Here is a 12,537-nt window from a genome sequence, read left to right on the forward strand (position 1 = left end):
ATCGGCTACATGGGGCTAAGTGGTTAAAGAACATAACATACGCAACGTACACAACATAACAAGTTTTAGTTAGTAAAACAATGTGCAGGGCCATTTCATAACGCTATACATTTTTCTGACCCTGGTGATTATTGGAAAAGCATACTGTAGGTCTCCCTGCAAATGATAGCAATCCTGCAATCTTTGGACTGAAAAGGTTGGAACAATATGTGACATATTGTGCTGCGAAATCAATGAGCTCGGTTGTTAAAGAGCTCCCAAGTGGGCTTTGCCATATCAGCTGGGTGAAGTTTGCACTCGATTTTATGAACCACATGAACGCTACTGATCTCTATTTTGGGACAATAATGGCAAAAAGATTTGGTATAGACGAAAACAATGAGGGGGCCGGCCAAGGATAGATAGACCCTGGGGGACCCCGGTAAGGGTTTAAGTGGTCATACTGTACATGCCTTCCTGGTGGCAGAGACTGAATCACTGGTGAGAAGTGGCAATTAAAAATAAAAGACAACATGGTGGAGGACCATTCAAATGGCTATACACAGAGGCTTTGTTTTGCCACGACTCTTTATACACTGGATTCCTGCAATAAACTCTGCCTGTCATGTGACCAGGAAGGATACAAGGTGTAATTAACCAAGTGCACCCAAAGTGAACGGGAGACTCTGGAGGTGACTTCATAAATGTGAAGTGTGTTCATGCTGCTTTTTAAAGACCCCAACCCCCCCCCCCCCCCCTTCTGTCTCTCTCGCTCTCAAACACTACACATACAGCATATCATTGAAATTACATAGATGAGTCAACAGCAAATAAGACTAACTTTATCTCACTTCAATACATTGACAGTGCATACGGCATGTGTAGGCAGAACAAGGATACATATATAGACATATTTAACAACGTGGGATTGGTGGGATTATTTTAGACCTCATATGATAAATAAATGAAGAAATAAAAGAGTGTGTGTGTGTGTGTGTGTGTGTGTGTGTGTGTGTGTGTGTGTGTGTGTGTGTGTGTGTGTGTGTGTGTGTGTGTGTGTGTGAGAGAGAGAGAGAGAGGAAATTCTCTTCCATCTTAAGCAGCTTTGTTCACTTAAAGATCCCAACAACCAGGCCAATTAGCTATATATACTCAGTGAATGGCTGCATGTACTGTATATGTATGTGAGAGAGAGAGAGAGAGAGAGAGAGAGTGTGTGTGTAATCTTGGACACATGTGCATATACAGTATCAATATATGCACGCGCGCACACACACACACACACACACACACACACACACACACACACACACACACACACACACACACACACACACACACACACACACACACACACACACACACACACACACAGCATGCTCTGTTGCAGAGCATGAAAGCATTTCATATGGTTCACAATTGCATAGAAACAACACATTTGTTGCCAAATTGTCTCTCTCTGGGGTGCATGCTGTATCATACAGGAGCAGCAACAAGTACAAATACTGTAGAAATACATGGAAAAGCCATGTTTTACCATGTTTTACATCTTTACTGTACAAGCACATATTGGAAGAGAAGAGAGAAGGAAATGGAAAGATGGAAAATGGTAAAAGAAATAAAGACCGTAAGAAAAAAAGACACCATGGGGAGCGAAAAGATGGAGAGGTAGGGGGGTAACACAAAGACGGGGAGAGAACCAAGTCAGAGCAGCCTGACCCTGATATCAGGTGGAGAGAACAAAGAGAAAGCCTGGGAAGTGGAGAGAGAGATAGAGAGAGAGAGAGAGAGAGAGAGGGGTCCAGCTGCAGTATTTCTATGTGCAGACCTGACTATAGTCTATTCATTGAATCCACTAGATTTGGGTTTAGGCTATTAGGCCAGCTGTGACAACAACCTTCGACTGTATCAGCTGTGTGCGAGAGGCTGTGTGCTCAATAATGCACTAGAGAGGAGTTTATTAACCCTGTTAATGAATGAATCAACGCTGAAATATAAGGCTGAAGTGAAAGGTGGGACTACATCACTGACGATATTTTTACTATTTGCTTGTTCATACTCTGTTGCGTTGTGGTGTGTTATGAGCTTGTAGAACTGCTATTTTCCTGTGTGCAATACCAGCATGCAACAAAGTAGAAAACTAGAAATCACACTAAATGCTGGCATAATGAGGCAAGCCTGTGCTCATCATTTTCCCTTGCACAAGCCAAGGACTTCACAATGATTGCATTTCTAAACATTTGACCTCTTTTTCTCTTCTTAATTTTCTTTGCCATTATGGAACCGAAACCGAAAGAATAGATAAAGCAGATTCGGAATCGGGATCGATAAAACAAAGCTAATGGTGTTCGTATGGACGCGCAGGAAAAGCCAGATGCACCGGATCTGGTTTCAAAACCCTAGACTCTGTGGTGGTGGACACGGGTACTTTACCCATGAGTCATGGCTATAAAACATCTTACAACTGCATGGGTTTTCTCAACACAGACCACATTTCTAGACTATCAATGAACCAATATTATTGGCTCTTTCTTAATGTATGGGTTGGTAAACATAATTGCTCCTAATTGGATGAACTTTTGCTGGCTTACCCACATGACTGTCTGTCGTGATGTTATATGCAATACATTTTAATGAACCAGGGTACTTGGCTGACAAGCTAAAAGTGCAGTTTTCAGCCTAGCCCTAGAGAGGCGTGTACAGTATAATCATAGACAGCAAAAGTTAGATTGCTATCTAAAGCGTAATGACTTTGTTTAGCCTTGATGCCTGTTGCATAACTCTCTCAGGCTTGATCCTCAAATATGCATACACAGTAACAAAAAAAGTCCATGTTAATTTAACAGTAAAAGTCTGAGTGTAAAATGTTTAAATGAACACTGAGGATTTTACAGTGTGTCTTTAAACTTGGCCTGCCCCCCAGGCATGTCCTGTCACCCCCCCCCCCCCACCCCAAAAATGGCTTGAATCAGCAGTTGTTGTTTTTTTACAGTAACTACACTACCTCTCTGGGGACCAGCATTCTTTAATGATTTTATTTTTGCACCCAAGGGCAGAATTTTAAGCTACTATAAATAAGTGTGTGGTATTCCAGGTAGAACGGTTGAACGTTACACTTCAACAGTGTATTCCAATCTTTTTGCTCATTAAAAAGATACTTTGTCACCATGACACAGCCTGTAGCTTCATGCAGAAAGATATAATTACCGTAAGCCTCTCTAAAACAAAGTTTTGATTCACTACAAATAACCAATGCCAATGCAAGTCTTCCACATGTCAGGTTTTAAGTCCTAAAATAAGCTTTGACAACCAAGGTAATCCCCATCCCCTCGCCTACTTGATACTCCTCTATCTTGTCTCCTCAATCCCTCCTTTCATTAACAGCCATTCTCTTTTCCTTCCTCTTTATTTATTCTCTCTCTCTCCCTCTCTCTCTCTCTTCCATCACCATCCCTATCTTCCTTCTCTTCCTTTGTGCCATATCTCTGTTCCCTCAATATCCACAGCTCTTTGTTCTTGGGTGCATTTACAACAATGATCTTTCATCCTCTTAGCCCTTAAGTCTTTCTCCACCTCTTCACCACCCGGACAATAATCACACCTACGTTTAGTGCAGGGCTAGTAGAACAAACCTTTCATCGCCAGCAAAAAATAATCTCTCTACTGTATCATTACTCTGCATTTGACTAATATATTCTGTTTCACTTTTCTTTTAAGTTGATTTGAATGATTTTACGTCGGCCCCCATCCCTTGCCCACCTTTTGGGTCCCTGGACGCTGATCATGCCCATGTTTTCAGAATGGTCAGTCAGTTGGCAGTGGAGGCCATGGTCCTGTAGAACGGTTCTGATGTGGTTCCAGTTGTGTTCTGCCACACCTCCTCCAATCGCCAGGTAGTAAGCATCGCCTAAAGGAAGGTGAATAAAGGCTAGTGTAAATAATTATAGATTATCAGACTAGTATTCATCATTGCCCGTGGGTTGGTTAACAAGGGAAATGACAAAAGCCTGGGCGATATAATTTCTGATCGCACACCCAAAGCCTAATTTATTCACAAAGATAATGAGAAAATATAATTTGATCAACACAGCAACTGTGGCGGCCATGTTTGACCTAATGAAGCCAGAGTCACCAAAAATAGCTTACAAATATCTACAAGCTCACAACGCGTCACAGTACAACGCCTTGCGAGCTTGTAGATTGTAGACCATTTTTGGTGTGTGACACCCGTGCGCAACTAAGTATAAATCAAGCTTGATTGACTTTAAAGTATTACTTTAGTTTGCGGTGATTGGTCAGCTACCATCATATCAGCCCCTAGGGCTGATAACAGCTATCAGGATCAACCTCTCAGTCCTTTTATCAATACCAGTCACCCAGCAAATAAAGGCTGGGTATGGCATAAATACATGTATAATATCAGTTTTTTTAAGGGGTATGTATAGTAGCTCGAGAGAGAGGAGAGAGAGAGAGTGAATATTCAACATAATCCACCCACATTCTCACACATTCTTACCATTGGACTCTGGTGCCAGGGGCAAATTGGCAGTGCCAGGCTCCAGTCTGCTCACAGTGAGGTCAGCCTCCACCCCTCCCATCTTATTCAGCATGCAGGTATACACCGTAGAGCCTGGAACACACACACACACACACACACACACACACACACACACACACACACACACACACACACACACACACACGTGTGCGCACATGCACACACAGACACACAGACACACACGCACACGCGCACACACACACACACACACACACACACACACACACACACACGTTGGTTGGTTGTGCACACATCACCTTTCTCAAGGATTTCTGCTGTGGGAGCTAGACTGACCTGGCTTTTTGTTGACGTCACCAGTGAAGAGCCAATCGGCAGCTTTCTTGGCGTCTGGTCCAGTGAGGTAGAACTTGCCAAAGTAGGACATATTAAACACGGCCACACCATGTCTACATGACAGACACTCACTCTTAATCTGGAAGACACAAAAAAAAGAGGAGAAGGAGAACTTAAAAGAATGACACATCCATAGTAGCATAAGGCCAGTCCCTTCTGGTAGTGGATGGATAAGATAAAGTTAGTGTAAATATTAATGGAAGCTTATCACCACTATCTTTAACAGCCTTCTACACCTTCAGGGAAGGCATAGCTTCAGGCGGCCATAGCTCAATGGGCAGGGAAACAGAAGGTCCCAGGTTCAATTCCCGGCCCCGGCAATGTGCCAGGTGTCCCTGAGCAAGACACTTGACCCCTAGCTGCTCCCCCCCTGCGTTCAAGTCTGACCACTTGGTCAGCACTCGGCTGGGTGAAGTTGAAAACTGAATTTCCACCATTATTTTGGTGACTCTTGGTGAGTTAGAGGAGAGGTGTGATAGCACTCAATCGGTGTCAAGATGATTTACGCTATCTGCCGATTTACGCTAAATTACCTTTCAATCAGAAACACTCACGTCAAAGTAGATAAAGAACCATTTATTGCCACAAATGGAATACAGTTAAGCTTGGCGTTAAAGCTCCGCTCCTGGGAGAATATTCACTGAATTTTGTCGAAGCAGCCTGCTAAGCATATATTCAGGGAATGCTTAAGCAAATCCCCCATAGGGATACAATGTCAACAATAAGCAGTACATTGACATATTAGTTAGAATTAGCAGATATACATGATAAACACAAGTATTTGAGCCTATGCAGGACTCTAAACAAAGCAGATATACATGATAACCAGAAGTATTTGAGCCTATGCCAGACTCTAAACAAAGCAGATATACATGATAATCACAAGTATTTGAGCCTATGCCAGACTCTAATCAAAAGGTGGAGGCTGGGGTGGAGGAGGAGCTAGCAAAATGCATTGGTTCAGCAACCAAGAAAGAGAATATGAAGCCGTATTTAAAGGAACCTCTTTGCTCATGCGTGAGCTGTGATTGGATAACGAGTGTAATGACCAGCAGTGCTGTGAATGGGGAATAGAAAGCTGATGTTCACATCAGCTGACTGACAGCTGGTTACAGCTTTGGCGTGCAAGACTTCCGTGTCCTGCATGAACTAACGCTATGCTTCATTTACCATATCAAGCAATAATAAAATATTGATCCAATTGAAGTTCATGAACCAGTATATCACCCAGCATTAAGTGATTAAGTTAGGTTAGATTCTATTCAATAAACAGATCTGTGGTTTAGGACATTATATGTGTTACTGTATATGCTCTGTCACTACAGTTCTTCCCAATATAGTGTACTGACCAAAGACCTAATATCAGTTTTTCTGGCTGCTGGCCACAGCTCTCACCTGCATCTAGCTTGGCGTCGTAGAGGACTTGGAATAGAAAGCAATCAATAGGCACATGTAAACTGAAGTACAAACGCACACACAATCTTACCACATCATGATGTGGAGGGAAGTCAAAGGTGTATTCTTTGCCCAGTAGCTCATTGTATTTGTGGTTCACATTCTTCTGAGTGTCATAGGCCCCATAGTAATCATAGCCCAGAACCTGCAGTTGAAAAGGAGATGAAAATGGGAAATAAGAAGGAAATAAATCATCAAAGAAAAATATATACAAAAATAAAATGAGATTATTTGGTATATGGTGTCCTTTTTTGTTTTTGTTTGTTTTTTTGTTCAAGTCCTTTCACAATAGGGGGGCCACAGACAGATACTAAGGCTATTTGGGGGTCCTTGGCATGGAACAGTTTGGGAATCCCAGTCAGTCAAGTGCGAGTGTGTGTGGGGATTGTGTGTTTTTCTCGTCTCTTACAGGAGCAGGTGCCTCTTTGTTGAACCAGCCTGGTCTCTCCCAGCCGTGTCTCTCCTGGAACACACATCCCTGCTCTGTCAGCACCTACATCCCGCAGACAGAGAAGAGAGAGAGATTTACAGTACCATTTAACATAATCAGGACGGTCACGGCACATTGTTTACTGTCGCAAATCCTAATACCTGTTTATACTGTATAAACAATGTCCAAAACTAATATCTTATTACCTCTGACCAGGTAATAAGGTTCTGTTTCTCGTAGGATTATTTAGTGCCTTCATGTGACAAATGCCAAATAGAGAAGGCAATATGAGTCATTTTGATATTTTAGCACTCTGAGCCTTCCAAAAGTCTATATTTTGTAAGGAGGAGGCAATCCCCCATTCTTAGCACAAATTGTTGCATGGTTTCCAGCTGCTAATTATAGATTTTAGGGCAGTCTGTAGAAAAACAAACAATTTAACAGCTCACCACCCTCCTTGTTAAAATGACAGTTGCCTACAGTCGGTAGGTAGGATAATGCTATGTTCTCCTCCTTGCTAGCAGTCTCCTGCCAAAGCTTCCCACACTGAGCTATAATTACATCCATGTTCCTGAGGTAGAGAGAACACGTGGGCACTGGTGTCAGCCATGGCCTTTTTATGTTCTAAAATGATCACATCTCACTCGCCTAAAAGTAGACCGTCTCATTATTTGTACAGGGCCAAGCTTCTCTGGCATCCATCAACATCTGTTGATGCTGCGTGCTGTTGTTCATGTTGTTGTGGTATTTGCCGCAAACCCATAATACGTAGCATCGTGGCTACCAGCCATCGCAAATATCTTGAACAAAAGCAAATTTTCACAAATAATAAATAGATTTCAACCCCCCACCCATCCCTCCCGTACACCCCCATAAACACACATTCCTCCAAGGCTCTTGGCTGGTTGCTAGGCGATGGGCCTCGCTGAGTGATTAACAGGGTTGTAGTGGGCCGGCCGAAGGTTGGATTGACCCTGCATTGCCGGGGCTGTGCTTTCCACCAAGCTATAGCCTCTCAGCCAGTGAGCAGTCATTTGAGTCTCTTCATAATGACAATGCACTACAGCGAGCTGGTTACAGAGCTAGCATCATAATTATACAGGAGCATCATAATAACTGGCCTTGTATTGGTTGCCATGCCAATAAGGGCCATTTTATCAGGCCGAGAAAACTGTGATGCATGCAAATATTCAGTCTTTGCATAATAACATCACACGTCACAGCGCAATAAGGTTTGAGAGGTTATATGGCAATATGGGCCATTCAAGTGATATGTCAAATATATAGTTTCATTAGGCTCTCATCTTTGTGAAATCTTGCAGAATGTCTGACTATCTGACTCATTTCACTCAGGCAGTGCACTCACTAAACCTGTGATTTGAGGCCTCAGGTTCACTTCCTTGCTAAATCATAAGAAAGCGCCTGTGGTTTTCTAAAGCAACATTTATACCTATTTGTGCGCTGGTGTTGCTGCGCAAGTAAATATAAGAATAGCCAATCTACAAACTCTACAATCTACAAGCTCACAACGTGTACAATTTACATCTACAGTACCAGCTCACAATCTACAATATCGCGTTGCAAAAACACATTGTAGTGCATGCGGCGTAGTGAGCTTGTAGATGTGCTATTTATGTATAATAAGCTTAAGATGAAATGGTCATCGGCTGACAGAATGGATCATGCTGGAGTTCTGTCGACACCGACTGGTAATGCAGTTAATTTGACAGTGATGCATTTAGAAACACCCTGCGTTACCATTGACTATAAAATCATAGTGTATCCGAACGAAGATGCTTTGCGGTTAAATGAAGCATGGGACAGAAAATTACCACAAAGTGGGTCATTATAGCGTTGAATCAAGGCCCATTACTGGAGTGTCAGAGTACAGAGGAAGGAACGAAGTGGAATGACGTTTAGGTCGAGGCTACAACGTCAAGGCCAAATGGCTCGTTTAGAGTCATCTTGGCAGGGATCACAGTAATAAACGACCTAACTGAGAGATGCTAGGTTCCCGCTGTGCAAGCCTGAATCAGCTCTTTGACTCTAGATTTGTAGAAAGAACACAGAGAGAGAAACAGAGCAAGCGGGAGGGAGAGAGACAAATAGAAGAAGCAAAGGGGGGGGAAAAAAAGAAGCGATATTAAATGCATCACCAGAAGGATGCTGTGAGCAAGAAGTGTACGTGGTCAGTCGTTGTATTTTTGTAAACACTTAAATAGCTTTCTCTTAAACTGTATCTTAGCAACAAGTCAAGCATGCAAGTCGTTGCCGTCGGGCAGAAACCTCATATCTCCATACTTTTTATGTGTTTTCGTAAATTGATGCCCGGCCTACTTCTTCATACAAGAGTGTCGCACAAAAGTAGTGAGAATAACAGATCTACAGGCATGTGAGCTTGTAGATCGGCTATTTTCACCATTTTAAATTGTATAAAAAAATTATAAAAAAGGAACGGTTTTGGACTTTGGCAAAAAAGTTAAATCAACCCACATGTTGGACGGTTGAACATTCCCTCTTGTTCTACAGGAATGTGTAATGGTTATAGTCAGGGGTATTTGCTGGAGGGTGTCCGGGTCTGACAGGGTATGGGGGAAAATACGTGCCTCTGCTTTTGATATTTCCCCCTCTGGTCATCAATGTGTAATTGTGTATCGCCGGTGGGGATATGTTTTATCCCCGTTTCTGGTCAGACTGAATTAAATGCATGCATTTAATTTTGGGAATGTATGTATGTATGATAATTATGTTTGATATTTGCGTTTGATGATATCACAATCTATATCACAAAACATAGCCAATCAAGCTCACAGCACATCATGCACCATATTTCTTACCTCAGGTACTTGCCGCACCGGATAGCTATTAATAGTCCTACTATGTGTAAATATGTTGATAAATTGATAAATTGTTGTTTTTATTGATCGCTCTCTCTTTTAAGTCCCCCCCCCCACAAATTTCACCCACTTTTTACACCTGTAAACCTATGATGTGACAATAAAGTTGATTCTGATGCAACACGTTGTGAGTTTGTAGATTGGCTATGTTCATTATTAAATGCCCCCGCCCCCTTCTTAATTGTGAGCCTTATTGAAGTATTTGTTCAGTATGATTTGAGCCAACGTACACACTCTCACACATCCACAAATAGATAAGAGCATCTTCACCCACACAACCTGGGGTGTAATGAATAAGCGGTACCATTTATATGTAGATTTGCCCTGTCATCATATCACTTTCTCAATTAGCCAATCGGACGCAAAGGTTACGGAGGCTAATAGAAGCAAGGGACCTGTGGTACTTTGTGTGCACCTGTGAGTATGTGTGTTTCTGCTGCACGCACGCGCACACACACACACACACACACACACACACACACACACACACACACACACACACACACACACACACACACACACACACACACACACACACACACACACACACACACACACACACACACACACACACACACACACACACACACACACACACACACACCTCCATTTAATCTTCATCATTACAATTTAACTCCTGTCTGTCTCCATCTCCGTTTCTCATTCTCTCACCACACACAGGAACAACAAAAATGAGAACACAGAACATTTAGTACATCAATGAATAACTTTCCTACCCCTCACAAAAAGGCAAATGTCTCTGTAATGAATGTAGCGCTTTGAGTTGGTGAACACACCATTTCAATAGGCAGGGTTTTACAAGTGAGCTTTGTTCCTGTAACATGTTCAATAATGCAGGAAAATGACTTTGACATTAAACTCTCTCTCTCAGTCTCGTGCTCTCTCTCACTCACTCTCTGCCTCACTCTGTCTGTCTGGCTGTCTGTGTGTTGTCCTGGGCACATGTGAGTGAAAATTCACGTTCGACCCAGATCATATAAGGACACAAAACTGGCCAAAGGAGCTATATCAACCATTTCAGATGAAATGTCTGTCATTTTATCAATTGCGACATTCTTTTGCCAGAAATGAGTGCGTTACATAAAATAATTGCATCCAATAAGTGCCAGCAAGTCTCGCTCTATGTCTCCACACTCCCTGCCTCACTCAATCTTTCTCTCTCTCTCTCTCGTGTGTGCTGTCCAACATACTTAATGAGGTGATCGGGCCCCACTAATGCCCGACTATCATCGATGCGGCCATGCACACAAATACAAACACAATCGCTTTTTGGGCACAGACGCTAGCCGACAGCCGACATGTGTGGGTCATGTTGACCAAGTCCCGCACTCATAAAGGTAGGGTGTTAAGAATATAGAGCAGAGACTAAAATATGACAAGTCGTGTTATATGCAGAAATGGATGTCACTAAATGGTCAACTGGTACCATCTTTTCTAAGATACATATTGATTAATTATGGAAAGTAATCATTTTATAAATGTTTCATTTCATCTACCAGAGACAAAACGTCTTGTTTAAAGGGGAAATATGCCATTTCTATCCACGAGAGGGTGCATCAACTGACAACAACCATGATGTAAAGAGAATTTGGTGACACCAGCATTAAAAAAGTTTTCAAATATCTGCAGGAATTTGTCGAAAATTATGTCAAAATAAGATGAATGAGTCCTGTGTAAGCACCCAACGCCACCAGATAGCTTTGTAATGGCAAAAAAACAAAACAAGAAACATGAAAAAAAACGATCAAAACGAGGATAAACATCGGAAAGCTTTTAAAGGATGGAGAGCCCTCTTGGCAGCAAAGGGAATGAATGGACCCTGAATTGCAGGGTAAACACAAGCGAGGAGTTGTTCTGTTGTCACAGAATGCATTTTTCTAAACAAGCTGCCTCAGGCATATAGTACACTTGGTAGGCAGGTAAAAAAAAAGTAGAATCCCTCATGGGGAATTGGATTTGCTGCGTACAGTACAACAACATTAAACGGGTTGTGTTGAAGAAACAATTTAAAACCTTAATGTTCAACATTTCCTGCAGGTTATTAAATCCCTAGTATAGTGTCCCTATTCTGGGGGCGAACATTACCCAATGGAGCCCTGGGGTACCCCGGTCAACTAAGAATATAGGGTTTAAGTGGTTATTGCTAGCAACACAGCAGATATGTACATAGGTACAGACAGATATTAAAATATCTGTCTGACCGCTGGTCTGGGGAGAACGCATGGGAGATTGTATGCATCAGCTCCCCTGATTGGCCAACCCAAAACGGTGGCTTCACGGATTGGCGGAGTCCCTGAATGGCCAACCCGACCGAACGGCTTAACTGATTGGCAGAGCTTTGCGTAACGTGTGTGCCGCAGAGCCAATATAAATGGAACTGAAGGTGGGCAAAAGCCATAGTATGGGAGAACGTGACTCCATCATCAGCAAGGCAGGAGATGGGAGCAGAGACTTCGATGCATCACTACACGAGCACAACAGCGGCGTGAGCACCACACATGAGCTGAGGATGGAGGAGAAGATTGCAGACATTACACAAGAGCAGAGGGAGGAGGGGGGGAGATGGGAGCAGACACTCCATGAGATCTCTGTGGAGCAGAAGAAGGACATGAAAGTGATGAGGATGACAGAAGACAAGCTCCTGGAAATGCAGAACAAAATGGAAGAGCACAGGGAGGAGGCGTACAAATGGCACACTGCGAGCATCAAACTGATTTCAGAGAAAAGTGATGACATGGACATGCATGGCCCTGACATCGGCCGAATCGTCAACAACGACGAGTCTGACTATAGAGAGGAGATCAACTCACTGGCACTCTGGTGCCGGGAGAACAACCTCTCTC

The 12,537-nt window shown here is 42.8% G+C and overlaps 1 protein-coding gene across 2 annotated transcripts in view; it reads right to left on the reverse strand.

The window, feature by feature from the left end:
* Positions 1-12,537, reverse strand: part of sardh (sarcosine dehydrogenase) — a 60,386-nt gene that overhangs the window by 11,588 nt on the left and 36,261 nt on the right. For both annotated transcript variants that reach the window (XM_080419089.1, XM_080419088.1), the window contains exons 13-17: positions 6,756-6,839; positions 6,378-6,491; positions 4,832-4,970; positions 4,496-4,609; positions 3,739-3,886 (exon numbers count right to left, since the gene is read on the reverse strand). In XM_080419089.1, the coding sequence (XP_080275215.1) occupies positions 3,739-3,886; positions 4,496-4,609; positions 4,832-4,970; positions 6,378-6,491; positions 6,756-6,839 (599 nt within the window). The remainder of the gene's footprint in view (positions 1-3,738; positions 3,887-4,495; positions 4,610-4,831; positions 4,971-6,377; positions 6,492-6,755; positions 6,840-12,537) is intronic.

Source organism: Gymnoscopelus braueri, assembly GCF_963280865.1.
Source record: "Gymnoscopelus braueri genome assembly, chromosome: 22".
Taxonomy (NCBI): domain Eukaryota; kingdom Metazoa; phylum Chordata; class Actinopteri; order Myctophiformes; family Myctophidae; genus Gymnoscopelus; species Gymnoscopelus braueri.